Here is a 22625-nt window from a genome sequence, read left to right on the forward strand (position 1 = left end):
AGGGCCATAAGAGGGCCCGCACACACCTCAGTTGCCTTGCTGGGAAAACAAGGGAAAGTGCTGAGTGCCAGGGGATGAACCATGCCAACACAGCCTACCACTTCAGCCCCAAAGACTGAGGGTCAGGGCTTCTCTCTCTCTCTCTCTCTCTCTCTCTCTCTCTCTCTCTCTCTCTCTCTCTCTCTCACACTCACTCACTCACACTCACACACACACACACATTCTGGAAACGGCAGTGGGAAGGGAAAGTAAACCTTGCATTAAATATTTAAGACTTCCCTGTGTTGTTTTGCTATTTTTTCTGATGAATTAATGATTTCTATGATCTCTATAGACAAAGTAAACTTCAATGTGTAAGCAAACTAATTCTGCTGCTTCATCTCAGATTTTCAGATTAATTTCAAAGAAATGTAGAAACAAAGTTTTGAATTCACGCAAATTACAACTGGATACCATCTTTACTAGCATAATCCGTACACAAGGGGCAGTATAAACCTGCGAGATTTTCAAGATGCCGTCGCTCTACGATGATTTATGTTCGGTTATGGAGAACGGCGGTGAAAAAAGTCTCCAATAGAATACCAATGAATGCGATTCTGCTCACCCTTATTGCTACGCATGTTTCTTTAGATCTGCAACTGTCATAATGTTTATAGGTCCACCTAATTAAAATATGTAAACCCTTGAGTTGTTTCTCCTTTTGATGACTTTCTTTTACAAAAGTATAAAACGTTAGAAGCTGTCATTGTTTTAATGAGTGGCGAATATATACTATTTCACAAACACAACAACAGCAATTTGACAGCAAGAAACTGATTTTAAGTAAGGTTGTTTGCGACTTACAACTTCCTACCGGATTGCATAAGAGGCTGTCTCCCATCTGCTGAGCTATTCATTCAGTTGTCAGCTTTTGCTGCCACTTTACAATCTGACATTCCTGAACATCGGAAATGAACATAAACACAACCCTAAACTAACAAATAAATATATAGTACATAGCAAACTGCCATCTTTAATCATCGTGCAGAGTAGCACGCAAGGTGCAACATTTTATTTAAATGCAGAGAATATATAAATATAACGATGGTAATTAAATATCCTGTGTGGAGTTTCCATAGTATACTAAGTAGATTGCTGCAATGAGCACAACAGCATCGACTGCTCTTGTATGTGCTGCTTTGTTGAATTCCGCCTAAATGCTGAATTTATCAGAGGTTACTTACATCCTCCCATTTCATGAATTTGTTTCCGTTCTTCAGACTCTCCGGTACCGATACAGGTTTAAGCTGTAGCGCATGAACTCCTGGTTGTGCCCCTGCCATTTGGGCACATGTACTTTTCTGAAAGCACAGCAAGCACAGAAATGTAGCTCCTCTTCGTCTTTAAATAAACTTAACCACAATGGTTCTTATTTTAAAAAAGTAAAAACAACAAAAAAAAAAAACTAGATGATTAATTCCAGTCCATCTGGAAATGAAGTCCTCTCTTCCCCATGCCGTATCGGTTCTACGCGCTTTAGTTGGGTAGTGACCAGCCAGGACCACGGATGGTAACTGACAAACCGTGTTACAGTTTTGGGATTCACTCTTATGTGCACGAGTTAAGAACTAAAGAAGGACTTAATATGCTCCTCCATTTATCAAGAGTCAGAGCCGAGGAAGGTCCGGCATATTGTAATCTAGCGCCACCCTGCGTAAGGGCACACACATCCGCGTTATGCAAATATACCAAATATAATATATTGTTTTTATTTTACAGGTCAGATTATTAAATATAATGTTCTGTTGCTCTACGGAACCTTGAAGACCTTTATGCCTACCTCAAAGCATTTCTGTAAGGACTGGCCTCTTGTGCATTTCTAGTAGCATTTTGTAAGCCTATTTTATTTCATAATTAGCCTTTGCAACACTGTATTCCTATAAAAGCTGATACATATGCGCTTCTAATTAATTGTGTTATTTTGATAAAGCCAGCCTTCTGTATTTACTTATAACTGTGTCATCAAAATTTCTAGACAAGGGCTTCTCCAAGTAAATAAAAATGTTAGGTGTCAAGGTCTGGTGGATGCCGAATGCTTGACCCACTGTGCAGCTCTCTCGTAAATCTGAACATGGATGAAACGAAAACTGGGGATTCATACAGGCTACTGCTGTCCAGTAAGTACACATGGGACCAGTAATACCAGGGGCAGATACTTCAGTTTCTGATGAGGTTGACAGCTGATTGTTTAGTGTGAAATTGCATCGGTTTGCAGGTGAAGAGAGCCCTGAGTGTATTTCACGGCCACGTGCTTGGATAAATGGAGACTCCAGTCAAAGACTCGAAGAGGAGCACTTAAGACTTGCAACTTACACGTGAAGTTTAAGTTTGGGGAAAACACAAGAATCCAACCGATCGTGTAAATAAAGCTTATGTTCTGTCTCATCGTCACCTGTCACTTCCGAACTTAAATAAATGCTTGTTTGTTTGTTTATTGTTTACTATGTTATTCAACTTATGTTTGCAGTTCGGTTATTACACTGACGTTAAATTTAGTATGCGCACACAACGAGCGCCTTTAAATCATAACCCACGAGTACAAAAACTGGAGTCAGTTGAACAAAGTCTGAGGGCTACATGCAACACTTTGCAGCATCATAAAGAGGAACAAGGGCAAAACGGCGTCGAATTTTATAAAGCATCTTTTATAAAACACACACCGAAATGTTAGTATGGAGAGCATATTAGCTCTTGTAGTTTGGATAAAAAAGTATGCTAGCCAGCCGAACCGATAGTTAAAATCTTTTTCTATTAAGTTCCATATAATTTTATGCAGTTTCTGGCCTTTAGCTACGTCGCTTTGCGGGTAAAGATTGTGTGCGGTGGTTGGCATTTTTCTTGATAGCTAACCAGTGTAAAGTTCACATTAGTTTTCGGGCACTGTATTGGCTACTGAGAATGCACGACTCAGGCACTGTATTTGCGATTGAGAATACACGTTAGTTTATGCGATCAGCAACCTCAAACATTTTTGTTGTTCATGTTACATGAGACTGAACTCCTATCCAGAGACATCATACTTGGACTCACATCCTCGAAACACCTGACTTGATTCGTAAACATCTCTGCCAGGTAGTGACAAACTTTTTCTGCGACAAGTGTTTGGTCCTGGTTACTTTGTGGCTCCTCCAGGGCCCCAATATGCCAGACTACCTACTTCACCATCTTATCTACTACCATGGTGCCAATGTACGAGTAACACAAATACATTTTGCTAACTATACAAGACATTTAAAAACTAAAGTCTGACAGTCTCTCACATTTAATAGACTATTATTTTGCAAAGACTGGCGATCTTGCTAGGTCACTATTTGCAAGGCTGCAACTAGATTCCTTTTGAGATTATTCCTCCACCTGCTCCTGTTGGAAATTTACAAGGAGAGAAATTGTTGAACAATGGAGCAGAAACAGAAGCATCTTTGGTCTTAGCTGCTCTTGTGTGTGCAGTGATTTGAACCAATGGCTTTGGAAGCCTCTCAGGAGTCTACGCCACGTCTCTCATCTACCTGCCAGAGGTGTTCCTGTGCATGCTTGGCTGCTTCTCTTTGTTTCTGGAGAGATCTTAACTATTGTTTGTTGTCACATCACTATTTGAATAAGGCAAGACTAAAAACTCATGATAATATTAAAGTTGGTTCATTTTATCAAAACGTCAAGATGAGAAAAAGACTTAATACACCTGGACCACCTTACACCAATCGACTTAGATGAAGTGAGTGTGCCACAACTCTAGCAAAACGTGAGATTTTATTTTGACATTAAAAAGTGTGACAGTGAAATCAACACTGCAACGGTGTTTGGTGTAAGGTGTACACTGTTAAGGTCTCACACAGTCACAAAAATATCTAGTTATAGAGTTATACATTACAGAATGAAGTCTAGCTAGAGTTCTAACTTAGAAGTAACTATTCGCTAGAGGCATGCAAGAGATGTTAGCTTAGCAAACCTTTTAGGAATTTATCTTTCACAAATGTTGACATGACAAACCAGGATACTTTCTGGTGCATGGCGACTTTATTTCTTATCTGGCAGACTAAACAAATACATTGTAGGTTGGTCGCCTTTTTAGTGACTTCAATGATAGCAGCAAGCATAAGGTCAAAGATCAAGCTCAAAACTGCTTCATTTCAACACTGGTGTGGAGGGGTTGGAAGTAGTCATTGAGACCCCCCCCAGATTGCACTCCTTGTATAGCTCAACATCCTGCCACCAGATGGCACAGTAGAACTCTTTCTGTAGCCGCCTCAATGTAGTCCAGCACTCACTCACATGCGCTTTGTGGTGCCTAACGCTCCCATGTCAACTGACTAGGAAGTACTACCTCCACTGAAGGAGCAATGAGCCTTGGTAGCTGCATCTGCCACAGGAGATAGTCCTGCAGCACTGGTAACTTTGAGATCCATTTCTTGCGCTCTCAGCAGCTTGAAATGGCAGCAATATGAAGCCAAGAAACTATGTACCCCATCCTGGTTCTGTGGGGTGGCGCATGTACTACACTGATATTCTCACTGTTTCAGCCTGCTAGCATGAGGTATTTCCCCTTCACTCATCAGCACCTCCAATTTGATTGGAGGAGGCTCCTTTCAGGCTGGAGGCTGGACTCAGGTTTAATCTTGCTGCTATGGTAGTGACAAAGGTGCATGTAGCGACTGTGGGGCCCCAGGAAAAAGTCTTATTAAATAATCAGAAATCAAACAGCATTTTGCAGAATATAAACTTTGTGAATGGAAGCAAAAAACTATTATTTAATGGTAATATAAGCATATATTTTTTAAATAACAGCAATAGTACTTGTAATTGAATCTCTTGTCAAGTTTAGGTTCAAAAGGGGGCAATGTCAGTTGACACAGGCCTTTTCAGGTAAAACAAGTATAGGTCAGATACAACACCTAGAAGTGTTGGGATGGGGGGGCAGCTTTTGATATATGTGATGATACAAGTGGGAACCAACATGTGCAGACTGTTGTAGTGCACCACATCCCAATATGTGTGTACTTACCTTAGTTCCATAGGAATGGCAAAGCAACAATATGTCTTCTTCTAAGGGTTGGTTGGTGCGACAGAAGTCCAGCTAAAAGTTATCCTGTGACAAGAAAAGAACAGGTATAATGGTGACAATGGTCTGAGACAATAGCCAGCCTCCTAGAAACTGCTTTTTGATGATTTCTGATTATTTAATAGGGTTATTGCCTGGGACCCCACAGTCTCTCCAAGTCACAAAGTAAATAAAGCAGTAGATAAATGTTTAATTACTAGTAAAGATGAGTAAATCAGCATTTAAATATTATGTTACATATGTACTTAAGGGTTATAGGCTAACTACATTATACACACTTTTACCTGTTTTGATTTATTCAAGGCTTTGATTAGGGGGGTACTTAGGGTATAAAACAGGACAGTGGTGAATATATAGGGGTTCAGATTTGCTGTTTATGCAGCCTTGTGGCTTCCAGGTGAGTTAGTGAAACAGACGAATTCTGTTGGTGTGGGTGCAGTAGGAGCCTGCTAAGGAGCAGTGTCACTATATGAGGTGCTGTTTGAAGTGCTATCAAGATTAGAAATACTTTCTTTAATTTCTAGTTGTGCACATTTAATAAAAAGTGAGTACTTGGACTTACCTTGATGAGTATGTGCAATCTGTCCAAGACATGCTTAGATCTTTCCTGCTAAAAGCGTCACACCACACTATAGTTTTAGGTTTTATTCTTTTTCTGTTTGACATTACAATGTGAAAAGCTGAGCTAAGGGCACAATTTTAATAGAATTAGTAGTAAAAATTATCAAGAACTCTAAATTATCAGTGTTATGCTTCAGTCCAATTGCTGACTTCTGTAGTTGCTTGCTTGCCAAAAATTAAGTTCTAATTTTAAATTTAAGCTTACAGTTATCCTGAATACAGCCGTAGTTCATCCTTCTTTATCTCCACTAATTCCCACTGTTCGGTGAAAACACTTTTCCTTCCCCTTTTTGGAAGTTGCGATTGCCCTTTAAACAAGTTTGGGCAAGTGATATTCTTGCTACTGAAGGTAGTTTAGGGAGAGTTCCTGAGATGTGACCCACGGTAGGGGTTTTAGGGGGCTTCCTCCTGAGCATGATGAACTGGGTTGCCCCATTGTTACTTGCTTGAATGGTATTATGTAACACACAAAAAGATTTTTATCACCGTCTACTGTATAATCAATGGCAACACTGCTTAGGAGAAGATAAGAAGATGGAATGAACAGTGATAATAATGTCTTTCATGAGAATTCTTCAGTGATAGAGGTTTTGCAAAAATGTTATTTCTGTGAGTAGAACAAAATCAATGAGTGAATGATTGAAAGTGTAAATATTTGGAACATTTAAATTTAAGTGTATTATCTGTAATAAAATGCATTGTAAATAATACATAATACACAATACATTGTAAAAAAATAATTTATTTATCAACTCACTCCAGCTGAAGGAGTAAAATGTGCTTTCCACATTGACCGCTTAACTCTCTTCTACACTTGCTCACTGGCACTGAGTGGATACATTAGTACATTGTTTTTTGGAGACAGTGGAACCACCTCATTTGACAACCACAGTCATACCACAGTCAGCTTACTTTATGTGTCTTGTACACTCTGTGTTTGGTCCACTAACAATCAAAAGCCTTCATCATCTTTATATGCTTTATACAATGAATGCACTGGATACACAAGGTAAGCTGATGTACCTAATAAAGTAACCACTGAGTGTGTATTGAGGGAATTTAAAGTGCTTAAAGGAACTTATCATACTTGTCATTTTAGATGGGTAACATTCATTATGGTCTAGTGTTTAATATTCATTAGTTACTGTTAGGCTTCTTTGGAAGGATCAAATTATGATTTAATTGAGGACAAAGGGTGTGTTGCCTGACGTGTTTGTGTGTGCAACCTGATACCAACCTTAGTTTAGTTGGCTACAGTCTGAAGTATAAGGTATACTCTAGCAATCTACTGAAAATTTCTAAAGGTAGAACATGTGAAGAATTCAGGTGCTTAAGATATTTCTCAAGTTATCATTAAATCATATGGCAGCTGGTTCTCTTGATACATCTTTGCCTCAGTGTAATTATGAAAGTAGAGGACTGTCATGTGCATACAGTATATACGCAAAGCTGTAAATCTGCTCACTATGTAATTTAACTGGCTGTATTAGATCAATACAGTCTCAGAGCTGTGTTAGACACTGTGTTAGCGGTGTAACCCGATATTAAGTATTGTTGGTACTGAGATGTATTTAGAGCTGAGATGCATTTGCCAGGTTATGTTGTTTTGCTGCCAATTTCATAATCAGTAAAGTATGAATTTGGAGAATGTTGGCGATCTTACAAGTCCTAAAGGCTAGATTTGTGCATTCTGGATTATTATGTGAGAACAAGATTTTTTAAATCTTCTTTTATACTTTCCTGGGGAAACATATTCTGTAATGCTTATAATATATAACACACACACACACACACACACACACACACACACACACACACACACACACACACTTGGAATGAAGGCTGAAGAATGTCAAAGTTGGGAGTTATTCATAGGGTAACCACAAGATGGTGGTATGAAGCTGTGAGTAAGGCAGTATCTTAGAACCTGCCTGGTTTGAGCCTGTCCTGTGCACACTGCTAGGTTTATAATATTTAAAAGGTTACAGAAGTCCCCTTATGAAAACAGCTGGCAGTTATGAGAGGGCCTGCAGTCTATTCCTTAATTGTGGAAAAGGAGGTGGTAGGGATATGACTAGTTTGAAATGCAGCTGCTCATGTGTAACATGCATATGGGTTTATTCAGAGGATTGCTGAAACAGTGATCTGTGTGTTTACTCTTCCAAGAAAACACCTCAGGGACTCTGGTAACTAAGACTAGTGTTTGGGAAATTGGCAGTAGGTGCATATGCTGGGAACATCAAACCATACTGCCAATATGGGGGATGTGCACAGAATATAGATGAATTGTCGTCACATCACCTGTTCTAAAGATTAGCATAATTAGCATCATAATTAGCATTCTGCAAACAGAAATTAATCAGATGAAAATGATGCGGCATTCTCGGACCAACACCAGTTCCAAGCTTGAGAGTACATAACAGGGGAGGTCTAAATGGATGTGTGAACTTATTTTGGTTATGCTTCCTGAAGGCCATCTGCACAGAAGTATGACACAAAACCTCAGGCCGACACGGGCAACACACTTCGCCCATTAGCAGTCTCACTACAGGATCGAATACAACAGAAAGCATTCGCTGCTGCACTCCACAGAGCTCCCTTCATGAAAGCAGGGGTGCCGTTCTTTGCCATCTTTACGAACACAACTAGAAGTCGATATTCTACCCTTACCTGCCACTCCCAGCCTCACTTTAAGAGCGTGAGCTGGCTCGTGCACTTCGAGGAGCTCCAGGGTTTTTGCCACCACATCCTGCACAGGTCTCACACCTTACTTGACACCTTAGGCAGGCGCTATTACTGTAGGTGATAAGGTGCTCTACTCCCAAAACAGAATGGCAGGATTTGTGGTGTGGTTTGAGTGCAGAGCCTCACTGATGGGTAAAGATTAGTATAGAATGAAACTCATAAACCCACGTCATAAAGAAATCCATTTCGGCCATGATGTTGAGGGACGCTTATTTGAGTATTAACATATTAAATGGGTATATGCTATGTCAATAGAACTGCATATATACAGTAGAGTATGATTGACAGACAGTGTTGTGACTGGACCATCTGTGTGCCAAATCCTACATAAACGACTCCTGTGTTTTTATAATTAATTGTTTATTTATGCGAGTGGAACCGTCATCATTGCTTCATTAAAACAGCGATCCGTGGTTGTGGATGTTTCCAGTGAAGCTTACAGTTATGTGACTGCTCAGGTCAGTGCTGGGAAGGAAATAAGACGGACGCACACGCGTTCGTGCACGCACACACACATGCACTCACGTTCACATACAAAGTTTTTAAAAAAGTCTAAGAAAAAAGCGACATGCATTTTCAATTATCTCTATGTTCACCCTGCAGATCTTAACTTTCCGTCAAAATCGGCCAAGTCCCGTAGCCCTGCTCTCACGGAAACATCTGACATAAATAAACTCTAGCTGCTTGTCAGGTTAGATAGTCATTAATCCAGCTGCTGCCACATGCAAGCCCCTGGTCCTACCTTTCCCATCTTTCCTGGAGACAGAGGGCAGCTTTGGAACAGAGAATCACATGTTAAAATATCACACATGCTTTTAAGAGTAGCTACTGTATAACAGCTCCTTGCATTACACGATGGAACTCTATATCTGAGCGCCAATGTTTTATTGCTCTTCAACTTGGAAACATAAAAGATATGAATGAACAGACCCAGATGTTTTGATAAAAGTAATCTGACAGAGTTTGTGGTCTTCCTCTCTTCCATGTTTAGTTGATATTTTATTTTCTCTCTGTTTCTCAGTGGGCTGCAAATGTAGCTTGCAAATTGAAAATAAATAAGATTACAGAAAAAAAAACAACAACAAAAACAAACTCAAACCTGTAAATGTCTGGCGATGGGAGCACTCAGGCAATTACCACCTGCGCGTGAGAAGTTAGTGACATACTGAGGTGTAATCCTTGACAGCTGAAAGAGGGGAGGTTTTAGTTTACCAGAATCTACAGTGGATGAAATGCCATCTAAAATACAAAACCTGTGGAATACCAAAGGTGAAGTTTGAGTTGTCCGTAAGGATAAAGATATAATTTCACCTATCATATTACTTTTCTCTGAAATGTCTCAGAGCAGAGGCCTTATAATGTAGCTTGATTAGAAAAAAAAACAAACCTCCAACTTTCACTCTCATTTCACTTCTCATTTCATATTGTTTAGAGTAATCGACTTTTTTAGACTGTACATATAAGTTGGTGATCTGTTGCCAAACTGGAACAGGAGAAGAGCAAAAACATCCTCTGACAAAAAAGCTTTCAAACCAAACTGTTGCTGATTTTTGTTGTTTGTTGTTTTTTTTGTGGGTTTTTTTTGGTTTGGGTTTTTTTTTTGCCTTCCACTTCTGCTCTAACCAGTAATGGCCCATAACAGCATCAATCATCAATTCACTTCTTGAACGCTTCATTCATTGATATGGCCTCTTCTTCAGTTTCTGTTCCCTTTGTTTAAAATTTGATCAATCGCTGAACCACCCCCTGAAGCTAACCAGTCCAGCTAAAACAACTGGAGAACTAATGGGGTAATGATATACTGAATCTGTGGAAGAGTTAGCACATTATGAGATTCAAGATGTGCATGTGTGTGTGTGTGTGTGTGTGTGTGTGTGGGTGTGTGCGTGCGTGCCTGCATGCGTGCATGTGTGTGTGTGTCAGTATGGATTATGGCTACTGATAATCCACACTGACTTTCAAAGCATGCTAGTACACAAAGATTTGCATCTGCTCTCTCTTACATGCTGGATCTTTCAGAACATTTACCCATAAGCCAAGATATGAGGTTCCAAATGGCTGAATGTATGCAGATAAACGTAACAACTGCTCGATTGTGTTTCAGGCTCGTTGCCGTGAGAGGAGTTCCAGGAGGGCAGTGACTCTGATGTTTACGCTGTAAGTGCAGTGGGTGAGTAATAGGTCACAGAAGGGTAGCTGTTTGTTTCCTCTACTGGTCAATATGCCAGCTATTTGTTAATGGATGCCATTTTGCTGCATGTAAATCTTTGTGCCGGCTGCTAGTATCAGCTGAGGTATATTAGTGTTGTCCTTGGCACAAGCATAAAGGCAGTCCAGGGGTAAGACATATTGAAAATTTGAAAAGGTTGTGCGAACTCTTAGGGGATTACCTTACAGACACTTTCCACGATTGAAATCTAGTGAATGTAGCCATTGTATGATGGGACTCAACCCAGGAAAGTAAACTTTGTCAGGACCCAGTTCGTTAGCACCTAGTTTGGTGTTTGAAGCCTGTTGTTTAGTTGAGGCTTATAGGGGGAAACCCCGCTCAGACATATATATGTATTTTATGTCCCAGACCCTGCAGGGGGATTTCCACTGCAAATTGCTTAAGAGCAAATAAAACTCTATGGATAAATGAAGAATTACCTAACCTCAGTTGGTGAGGCATAACCTACTGCTCACTGGATTTCTTTATTCTGTAAAACCAGACTCCACATAAACTGAATAATATATAATCCATGAAGCAAAACAAACAAACAAAAAAATCTACATGAAATATGTTAAAATATTTTAGTAATTTTTAGCCTTTACAAAAACATTGTATTTCCACTCAGAAGTTTAACTTTGGCAACATGGTTCTGTGAATACTGGCTACAGCAACTGGATTTGCTTTAATTCAAGCATTAAGTTTGTTGGATCCCAGTCCTTCTGCAAAGGTGCTTCTTGTTCTTTCTATGCAGAACGTTACATATTTGGAAGAACACATTACAATGGCTTTTCAAAGACAGCCGCAAAAATGCAGACATCCTGAAGGAGGGATATCCCTCTCTGGGTGGAGGTGAAGGGAGGTGCAAAAGATGGCTAGAAAGAGAGGGGAGGGGTAACATTGATGAAAGGGGAGTGAAGATAGCCTGAGATTAGGTAGGCAAACTGGTTTGCACCTGTTTTCTGACTTCTAAAGAGTAAATGTTTATGGTTTCAACTCTGACTGTTCCATTCAGCTATTTATTTATATGGTGAAAATGCACTATTTTCAAGAAGAAGGTTTGACAGATTTAGTCACCTACCTCATACCTAAATCCTTTTATGTGTAAGAATTATGTGTACAAGCTCCCAAAATCAACAGTTTTTGGGCCATAAAAAGCAAATGGGTGGAAGTCACATTATACAATGGCTTTAGGTAACAGAGCTAGGGTTCTTCCTTTGTAAATTCAAACATCTACTGTAAAGAGAAAAAAGTAAAAATATCACCCCAAGATATAAGCCTGAGCCAAGCCTGGTAGTGACTCATCAATCAAGGGACCAGAGGAGACACTACAAGTGTTCATGAAGTTCCATAGTCCATGCCTATAATCTGGGCCGAACCATATTCTTTAGGGAGAGGATAGTGAGTCAGCTCCCAGTCACGTAATGTGCAACATGCTACTGTATGCATTTCTTCCCTTTTGGAATACGTCACAGCTCAGCATCACCACTGATCTTTCCCTGTCATTTAACTACAAAATGTTCTTGTTTTGAAATAATTTATGTATCCCATAACCTCTATTAATTCACATTAGCTCACAAGCACCGAAAAGGGGGCAGATTTTATTTCTGGATAGCTTTTACTTCTTCCTTCTCTTTTTTTATCTTTGCTGTTATAATGTGTTTGTTTTTTTGGATTGCGGCCATGCTCCTCTGGTCAGACAAAAGTGCCATGTTGAGCAAAACCTCCTCTCACTTTTTATGGCTCGTGTGGGTCAGCCTATTTGTACATGCTTTAACGAAAGAGAGGCGCAGCTGTGCAGGCCTGGCTTGTCCGTGTTGGCGTTCAGCGATAAAAATATGCTCTGGTAAAAACCAGCCTCTCTGCTCCAGAAATATGAGGCTGCTTCTCTGGCTCTGAGGAGCAGGCAGTATTTACAATCAACTGTTCCTCCTCCTCGACTCGGGGGGGGGGGGGGGGGGGGTGAGAGAGAGAGAGAGAGAGAGAGAGAGAGAGAGAGAGAGAGAGTGGAAGAGAGACCACCTATGCAGATGTTTTCCAGACATGGAACACTCTGCATGCCAGTAAGCACCTGTTGAATTGCAGATGTTTTTCCCCCTTGCTGATATATAATTGGGTAAAGTTGCAAGTTGTTTCTTGGAAACAACATGTAAAAACACTGGCAATACAAGCAATACCCGTATTAATCCCAATCATGGTTTTAGCATAAATTGTTTGTGCATATGTCATGTCAATATTTAATAAATTGTTTGCAATATGTGACAGGTTAAGTTATATAGGAGAGAAAAACTGCATATAGATGTCACAAAATGACATTATGTGATGTGACAGTTTTCATGGCATGTTCATGACACAGTTATGAATCAGACCTGGAGGGCGTTTCCTGAGGTGTTTCCCAAGATTTACTCAATGTTTCCAGATTTACGGCATGTTTCCAGCTAGAGACCGACGTTCTTTCAGCACGGGAAGCTCCCATTTTGGGTAACAGGAAAGATATACCAGGTCTACACTAACATTGTGACACAAGCTGCCTTTGTGATGGCTAGGCCTCTGGAATAAAGCCCTTATAATTACATAGAAAAGATGGCCACTGACCGACAGCAAACAAACAGACTCCGTCTCACCTGTCACTGGCCTACTTTATGATGGGAAAATGTTACATTGAGTTAAAAAAAGAGAATAAATTACAGACTGATGCTTTGTTTCCATTTTGTTAAAAAAAGGATTTTCATAAGTGTATCTTTAATAACTTTATATCTTATATATATTGCACTATTATTTACATCTCTTGTATGACCTGCCTGATATTTGCTAAAGGCCTTTGTAATATATAAGGAGATATAAGGTACCATTATACACTCAGGTGCTGGTTAATACAGGGTAATGTACATTGACATTTCAAAAGCTGACTGGAGAACCTGCTCAAATTTCATTGCAGGGGTACAAAAGCCTCCATTTGGGATTGAATAAAATTAAGTGTAATTCTGGATAACTCTAATTCTCCTGGTACAGTGCTTTATTGTACTGATCTGGGGGCTCCAACCTTTGCAAATCATGCAGAATGTAATAAGATTTTAAATGTCTCACTCTTAACTCCCTGATGCATAGTGTAAAATAGTGTTACATTCATCGATACTGAAGGAGTAAACAGGGAGTACATCTCAATAAACAATGGAACAAATGCATAGCACTGCATATACTATGAAAATATTTTCACCATGGATGCATATTTTTCCAAGGCATTTGGTAAATGTGTCGTGGCAGTGAGGTGTCAGGTGGAATACAGCTGTGTGTCTATGCCACAGTTCTCTGCTCCCTACAGCAGGACCACTGTGCACTCTCACACTCTGCAACTGAGTTCAGTGGAAATGTGGGCCATGCCGCAAATATTTGGCTTGGATGAAGAAATTGAATTATATTGGCACAGAGAGCTTGGAAATAAAAACAGCAACCTTGGGAACCATTATGCAAAGTGAACGGAGGGTTAAGACCAAGTGCTACTGATTTTCATTTTTGTCAGGAAAAAAACCCTCAGTTGCAAAACCAATCTGCCTAAAGAAACTATCCCCAAAATATATCTTTGAGTTGAGGGTTCGCTGTCAGGTTCTCAATGTCTGGTCACTTTGCAGCCACATAGAGTTCACCTATATACTCTTCTGCCAGTGGTAGTAGTAGTAGTAATTTAAGAGGAGCAGTCTAAAAATATTTGTGGACCAAATTATTTGGTGCTGTATTACAGGTGAGACAAAAACTGTAACAAAACAAACAAACTAAGAAACAAACCCTAAGTTCTATTAAAAACACACTGGAAAACAATAGAATTACTTATAGCAACTGTACTGACTCACAGATTATATTAAAGGTATATATGTATGTTTTTCTTTAAATACTTATTTAATATCAACACATCTATGGTAAATCTATTTATTAATACACAAGAGGCTTGTATACATGTATTTCCATTGGACAGAACAAATACATGCGGATATATTTTAACATTTCAATATAGAAGAACTACCAGATCATCTCTCAGAATGTTCCGATTTTATTTGAAACTTGAAATATAAAATGTCTTTAAGGACCAGTCACATTTTGTCAGCTTCAATTGCAAAATAACCACTGATGTAATGTTCAATACATTGCTTCAATCCTCCTTGCTTATCGCACATTATCTCATAAACAAACACTCCTTTCAAAGCATTCGGTAGCTGCACACATAAGTGAAAACACTTAAGATCGAGTCAAAATGGCAGCTCTTGTATTTGCCATGCAACATGGCTGGCTGTGTAGCAACACACAGCCTTGGAGTTTGCTTTGTTAGTTCACAGCTGAAGCTCTGAAGAAAGGGAGGACCATCAGGAAAGGGCCAGCTCTGACAATTCTGCACAAAGGGAGCACTGTTGCCTAACAGTGTCCAGTCTGTTTCAGTGAGGTTTGCACTGTTCCAGAGGTGCATTTCATGGAACAGTAAGCAAGCATGGCCAAAAACAGGCCCATTGACCAGAGTGATACCACAGTGAGCGGGGCTAAACTAGGGCTTGGTTCTCCTCCGCCCGCTAGGTTCAGAGGTCCCTAATTGCCCAACAATCTCACTGTGTTTCGCAGGTGTTCATCCACAAAAAGTCGCGCTGCTTGATGCTACAAGGACGGAACCGGGACAGGCGCACACAGTGTGGGAACAAGGGGCTTTGTGGCAGCAGAATATGTGTGACTGGGAATCAGCTGCAGGTGTTGCCTTGAAGACTGATATGATGGAATAATAAACTGGGTGAAAAGAGTTTTGTATTGGACAGGTCCACTTAGGGAATCATCTATTTGAGATCTCTATTGTTTTCAGCTGAAGTATCAGAGAACAGCAGTGTTCTGTACTCTAAGGACGTAATTTTGAGAATAAATTGGCCCAGTTACATTCATTTGTAAAATCTTTTAATATAGTGTGAGCACTGTAAAACAGAGATGAAGTCGATGTATCCACAGCAGTGGGCGTTAATGCTAAACTTCACATGTGAAATAGTGGGGAAATTCCCTTTTAATGGCTAACCTCGACCTCAAGCAAACTCAACTCCTAAATTATGTGAACATATGGAATTTTGTCTCATTACACCCATTATGGTTCTCCTAGGTTAAAACAACATAAAGTGCTGTTAAGCTGAAAGTTCCCACAATGCAGGAATAATTAATTTTTCCATTGCCATCTATTGCCAGAGAGGTTCTTCCAAGGGGAAGTGGGGTGATGTCATCACTGGCCACCCATTGGTCTTGTTGGGAAGTGGCTGGTGAGAGGAGCAGAGTAGAGGCAGAGAGAGGGCAAGGCTTTGCCACATCACTCCCTCAGCTTCTGATAGGCGGGTTCCACTACCATAATGACAGAGTAACGGACTGGTATTAAAAGACTCCCATGCCACTTCTGCTCCATGTCAGACTTATAAATATGAATATGACAGCATTTTGGTTAGAAGCTCAATCTTAAAATGTCTTTTCTCTATGAGAAGGTTGATTTCAAATAACCAGGTGTCTGCTTTTCTTTCACCTTATCATTTTCACATTTACACAGTTCTGAAATACAACATATGGCACTTGCTGGCAAGCATCCTTCACAAATGATCTTTCCTATCATTAACAGGACTGCATTATGTTTGGATTTTGAGAACTGGGATACTTTTACTAAAAAACCTTGGGCATTTTGAAAGACATTTTTAAAACCTAACGTATCCTGTGTCCAAACCTTTGAAACCTTGGGAAACAGGAGTCAACCACAGAATTTAATTTAGGCTAAACCACAAAATGAAAACAACACAGGGGATTATATACACATTCTGATATATTTATCATAGCGCCAATATCTCATGAAGATGACATGTCCGGTTCAGAGAATCAATTGGGTCTGATGCACCTTGAGAACAAACAGGGCCTTGTTCCTCCCAGTTTGCTGCTGGGCTGAACTGCGCACTTTGAGTGCTGGCAGGCTGGAGCTGAATGACCTCATCGCAGCACCTGCACCACAGCTCGCTGCCTTAAAGAAAATGCCACGGCCTTTAATGGCCCCTGACCTTTCCATAGTTAACGTAAACTCATTACATGCTCAGGGTGCGGGGGGGGATGCCTGTATTTGAGCTCCAAAAGGGGGAAGTACCGACGTCCATCTGCGACACGTAATTGGGTGCTGTCCTCCAATATCCGCCCCTCATTATCTCATTCTCAAACAAACTGCCCCGTGCGAGTCCGGCATTGGTGCAAGGACAGGGACGCCGGCGGTCTCACGTCCCAGACACAGACATTAGCGCAGAGTGCTCAGGCTCACCCCAGCTAGCCCTGGAGACAAAGAACTCCCTTGTCCAGCATCACTTAGCAGCAATTACAGCCTATAAAAATAATGTTTTCTATACTGCAGCTATGTGTTAATGGGCTTGAGGTTGTGTGTGAAGATCTAAACACACAGAACAGGGGTCAGAGGTTGATAGGGGTCCTATGACCGGGCAGATGAGATTTCGGTGAACTTTCTTCAACGGAGGATGCATTGAACAAAAGTGAGAAAATATACAAAGACGTAGACAGCTAAAAAGTCCGGTTTGTCCCAGGTGAAACCAAAGAAGTGGACAGCAAAATGTGGGAATGGTGAACCTTGATTCCATGACAAGAAGAAAGTTTTATTCCTAATTTTAGGATATATTAGCCATTTGTCTTCCAAAGGGGATATTCCAGGCTATGCACTAACTTCGAGCTAACACTTTTGAAATTGTTGCACTGCACTGATGTGTGAACTATAAAATAACACCATTATAGACTTCATATAAAAAGTTAGGCTAGTTAAAATGAACCTGAAAATGCTCCATGATAATGCTCCTCTGAGAGTCCTGCTTATAGCTCCTATTTCAAAGCTGTGAAAGACCTAGCAGGAAGATTAATGTGTTACCATATTCTCTATTGATTTAAGCCCCAACACATTAAGGGAAACCTGGAACCTTTCAAAGATGAAAAGAATATTTGGCTATGTTTACGGCTGAACCGGATGCCCACTCCACATGCAAAATGAATACTTTATCAGATTGTGAGTACAACAGGCCACTAATCATAGGAAAGATTAAATCACTCCTGGTGTGTTCTTTTGTTGGACGAAGTGAATTGTGGAGCTAGTTGACTGTTTCTGCAACATTTGCAGGAAACAGCCGAAAACCTTTTCACCCTCTTTATGACCCACCTGGCAAGCTCTTCAGCATCATATTCCCTCACTTCAAACACATTACTACATGATCAATTATACAAAAACACAAATGATTCATGGAACTATCTAAATCTAAAGGAGATGAGACGACCCCTATCAAGAAGCTTGGAAGGAAGTTAGGCCTCCCTCTTCCATCCCCACCCCAATGTTGACACACAATGCTGACACACAATGCTGACAAACTAGCAGGAAGCCAGTGAGCTACGGATGTTACCGGTTGGGTCGCAGGGGTTAATTCTGTCTCCTTTGCCTTCATCAAGAGATCTGACAGTCGATCTCACTCAGGAGACAGCAGTGGAGGCTGGGGATGAGTCCGGTTGCCCCATGCCTTTCCCCTTGCCCTAACAAGCAGGTTGATTTTTCTTTTGGCCATTCTCCTTTTCCTTGAGAGATGACAAGACCATTTGTCTTGGGATAGATGACCAATGGAACAGAATCACTGTGGATAAGTTCCCCTCCCCTGTTCTGAAGTCATGCAAGGAGGAAGAGATGGGTGTATATGCTAGATGGCGACACTTTTATTATGTCTGTCATCACATGCCAGTTCCAGTCAAAATGAATCTCCTGTAGGGGCCAAATTACAAGGGCGAATGTGCGTAATGCACATTTTTGTGACAAGCCTCCTCAAAGTAGTTTGTGAGATTTGTTCATGGTGATCTTTTTACCTATAGCTTATTTCATATTTTAATTGGCTATAAAAGATAAGGAAAGAAAGAATGAAAGAAAGAAGAGAATAAAGTGGAAGACCTGAGAGAGGGGGAGTAAAATCCATGACCCATTCAGGAGTCTGTTTTCCCCAAGCCGTGCCAACACACCTGCTACTATTCACTTCGGAGGAAATGGACACTCGGTGGATGAGAGGCTGTTGGCCAAGGGACAAAACCACCGCAGCTCCAAATTAGAAACAGGAAGCTATGTGGGTAATGGTCCGATTAAAACCGTCTTCCCCGAATGGAGTAAGTATACTCATGCCCGGCTCCCTCTCTGGAAACCCAAAACCCAATAGCACTATTTTATGTCACAGTCAACAAATGCTTCGTGTTTGGACAGTGATGGCACAAGCTGAAGCCGACATGGTCAAAATTGTTTATAACCTCTGCAAATACTCACCACAGTTATAAATGTCTGTTGTTTACAAGAAGTTCTCAATTGAGCTATAGGATTTATGTTCTCTAATGCCGTATACAACTGTATCACTCTAGTCTAAATGTTTGTGGGAATGTAAGTGGATCTTACTCAGAACATGATGTACAACTATTTTACTATTGCGTGAGTTATGGGAAGTCCTTGTACCTTCTACTGCTGTTATAGTAAAGAGGTAATAGATTGCTTGAGGAGATCCATTATAGTATTCTGGTTAATGCTGAATAGGTAAATCAGTAAAGTCTGTATAAACTATCTCACACATCAACTTTTTTCTGCTCAGATCACCCTTTCTAACTAAATGAGATGTAAAACACATAAATCTTAACATACCATCTGTGGAGTAGACCACTGGGCACAGAACTTATGAGACTCAAAGGCCCTGCCAGAACATTTTAAGGTTTGTCACTCTCCTTCTTAAGAGCTTCTGCAACATACACAAATGTTAAGGGGACCAGCTTTTGTGCCTTTGGTGCACAGAATGTGCAATTATTACCCCCCAAAAAGGCTTTCAGCCTGCGAAAGAGAGCCACTGCATGACCCTATCAAAACATTCCTTCCCGTTCTCTCACACATCTATATGGATATGTGAGCTTTCAGCGGTTCTTTTGAATAGATTTGGGGGTGTGGTATGCCCCAGACACAACACTAACTTTCCCACATCAAACTATTAGTGCCGTGCTTGCTGTCAACAGGCACCCAAGCGAGGGAAAATGAAGCGGAACAAAACGAAAGAGAAGAAATTAAAAAGCGATGCTCCAATCCTTCAGTGGATGAGGCAGAAGGGAAATGAATGTTGAAATATGCCCATTGCCCCCTCGTGTTCACCTCTGACCTCTAACCCAATGACACTTTCCTCCATCTCTACTGACGACCACTCTCCGGCATTTCCTGCTTGCTCGTGAACATGCCCGTTGAGGTGTCAACTTGGAGATGTCAAGTTTAACCACCAGCCGTCCTGTTGGAGTGAATTATATGGTCTTCATCAGGAGGCCTTGCCAAGTAAAAGTAATAAAGAACCAAATGTTTTTTATTAAATATATGACTGCTTTTGAACCAGAAAAGGAATAGAAAAGACTGAAAAAGTATGTTTTTCTCCCATATGATATTTGCATTTGCCTGCGGGTTTAAAAACTTCAGTCTTGCCTATTTATTGTGTTATCCTTGGCGATCTTAATCTTAAACTGCTCCTACAGACATAGTAGAAGTATTTTCACACCATTCAATGTTACCCCAAAAAACGCTCACCCTTACGATTGGGGCAGCCATCTATTCATTATAAAGTCAATAAATTCAGGAACAGAAAGCAGCAACTCTGCCGGTCATATTTGGGCTGATTGAAAAGGCTGAGGGAGAGGGTTGGCACCTAGCTTGGGTCTATGATGTTATGGCCAGATATTTGTGTTGCAAAGGCAGGAGTAGAAATTTGCCATGACATCACCCAGAGGACAGCGGGATTCTGGGCCCAGAACAGGAAGTGAGTCACAGGAAGTAAGGTAAGGTTAGGCAGGCAGACAGACATCCATCTCTTACCATGTGTACACATAAGGCTATGGACTCATTCTAACAGACACTCTGGCATGGGTAAAGAAGACTCACAATTATAGGAACACACACTTTCAGCATTTACACTAAATAGAGCTGAAGAAGGCATCAGACTAAGACAAATGCAACTTTTTATTTTTTATATGTGTATGTGGGTGTCTGTGTATGGGGGTATTTATCTGTATGTATGTGTGTATTTCCTACAAAAGCAAAAAAAGAACTCTCACAGCCCTCACAATTTCAAGTTAAGCGGAATCTCAGCATTTCCCACAAGCATAATGTTCTTGAGATAATTAATACAACAGATAAACCTTGATCTGATTAACATTTATGCCAGTAGCTATTTTTACAAACTGGTGGTAAGCATGCTGTTCACAGGTTTACTCACATTGCTCCGGTCCAGGTACCTCCATGGTGGCATCGCTCCAGTGGCACAGCATGGCGTGGCATCACTTACTCAGGTAAGCATGGCATAATATGATGCCCACTAACGTGTGCCGACTGATAACGTGCATCAGGCAGGGCTTGGATGGCGTGTGTCCCTGACCACCATTGCCTAGTGATTCATATGAAGTCTGTTAGCCTAATGGAAAACGTGTGGGGAGGGAATTAGCACTGTACCACCCAAGGAAGTGGACCCTTTTCTCCAGCCTTGCAGCTGCTTACAACCTCATGTTAATCTATTCTAAGCAGCAGGTTCAAGACAAGACCTTTCTAGGCCACCAAAGACGAGCAACGTTCTTTCCTAACAGAACTCTTGTGACTGATTAGCATTAGTGTATGCTGAACCCACTGGCATCCTGAAAAAAATCTTGTTGTGTGATACAATCTTTGAATGTAATCAATTGAAAATATATGTATCCCTGTGTTTACTGTGTATTTATTATATTTGATCTTAGCCATACAGAAGTTATACCAAAATATTGCCAATATTTTAGGTAATTTTATTGAGTTTTAAGTAATTAATCTGCTTGACTGGAGACCAGTGTGAGAGTTGCGTTTCAGATTTGTAAAAAAAAGAGATGATTTCTGTGAGAGACTGGTTAATGCCATCTGCTGGTAGGATCTGTTCAAAATAAGGACTTGTTAGGACATGTCAACGATATTAAATCACAAACAGCCCTAGTATTCTTCCTAGTCTTTCAAGTATCATATTTCAGGTGACTGAGTCAGGTCATGATTATGGATAAAACTAGAAGTCTTCCAATATCTTGCAATAAAGGTATTGTGAACCCCAAACATGCCTATACAGATAAGATGTGAATCACTCACAACTCACCTCTGACATAGCTAATGGCCTCAAAACATTCTTCGTTAGATGGTGGTGGAATAGTTTATATACAGATACACCTTATACTTTATGATGTAATTAATGACCATATATGTAAGACAAGCACCCCTAAACTTGTTATTGAGAATCCACATACATTACAAAAGCTTTTTAAAGACAAAGAACAGATGCACCAGCTAGACCACCAACTGCGTGTAGCACTGCTTTCCAGCTGCCCTGTAGGAGCAAACAGCCCCAGTTCTGTGTGCTCTGTGGCCATCTGTGTGCATCCTCACTCTGAGGGACTGTCCTTATGCGGACATGCACCACACAGCTTTTACAAGAAGTCAAATTGTTTTCATACACCGATTCCCTGGGCTGCTATGGTAACCATAGATCAATAGATTTAGGGAAATGAAACCAGACTTGACTAAATGGGATTCTTGGGAAAATGAGGGATGTGGTTTGTTAAAGGGTTAGAGAGGCCTGTGTCCCAACAACACATATTTAGGGGTATGAGTCAAATTGGACTGGCTCAAGATCAAAGAAAACAGTACATCTGACCATAAGGGCCTGGGAGAGCACTCTGACTCACCTCCACTGAGGCACCTGCTCTGGAAGTGTGTGTTTGCTTGTTTGAGTGTAGAGGACAAAATTACTCTGCTCTATTCTAAGCAGATACCATGGTGATAACTGAAAATGACACATATCAGGAAAGAACTCGAAGACTTTTAAAATTGCACTTTAAAAACCTGGTGAATTGCACAGAAATATG

The 22625-nt window shown here is 40.5% G+C and overlaps 1 protein-coding gene across 7 annotated transcripts in view; it reads right to left on the minus strand.

Annotated features, from left to right (window-relative positions):
• Positions 1-1612, minus strand: part of plcb1l (phospholipase C beta 1-like) — a 78826-nt gene extending 77214 nt beyond the window's left edge. For 4 of the 7 annotated variants that reach the window (XR_014124473.1, XR_014124474.1, XM_081717223.1 and 1 more), the window contains exon 1: positions 1224-1611. Coding sequence is in view for 4 of the 7 variants with exons in the window: in XM_081717223.1 (XP_081573349.1) it covers positions 1224-1322 (99 nt within the window). In the remaining 3 variants the exon portion in view is untranslated. Of the gene's footprint in view, positions 1-1223 lie in introns of all 7 variants that reach the window. The other 3 variants (XM_027028832.3, XM_027028753.3, XR_014124475.1) reach the window with 2 other exon arrangements.
• Positions 1613-22625: the final 21013 nt, after the last annotated feature.

This window comes from Electrophorus electricus, chromosome 7 (genome assembly GCF_041902795.1).
Source record: "Electrophorus electricus isolate QZ-2024a chromosome 7, ASM4190279v1, whole genome shotgun sequence".
Classification (NCBI taxonomy): domain Eukaryota; kingdom Metazoa; phylum Chordata; class Actinopteri; order Gymnotiformes; family Gymnotidae; genus Electrophorus; species Electrophorus electricus.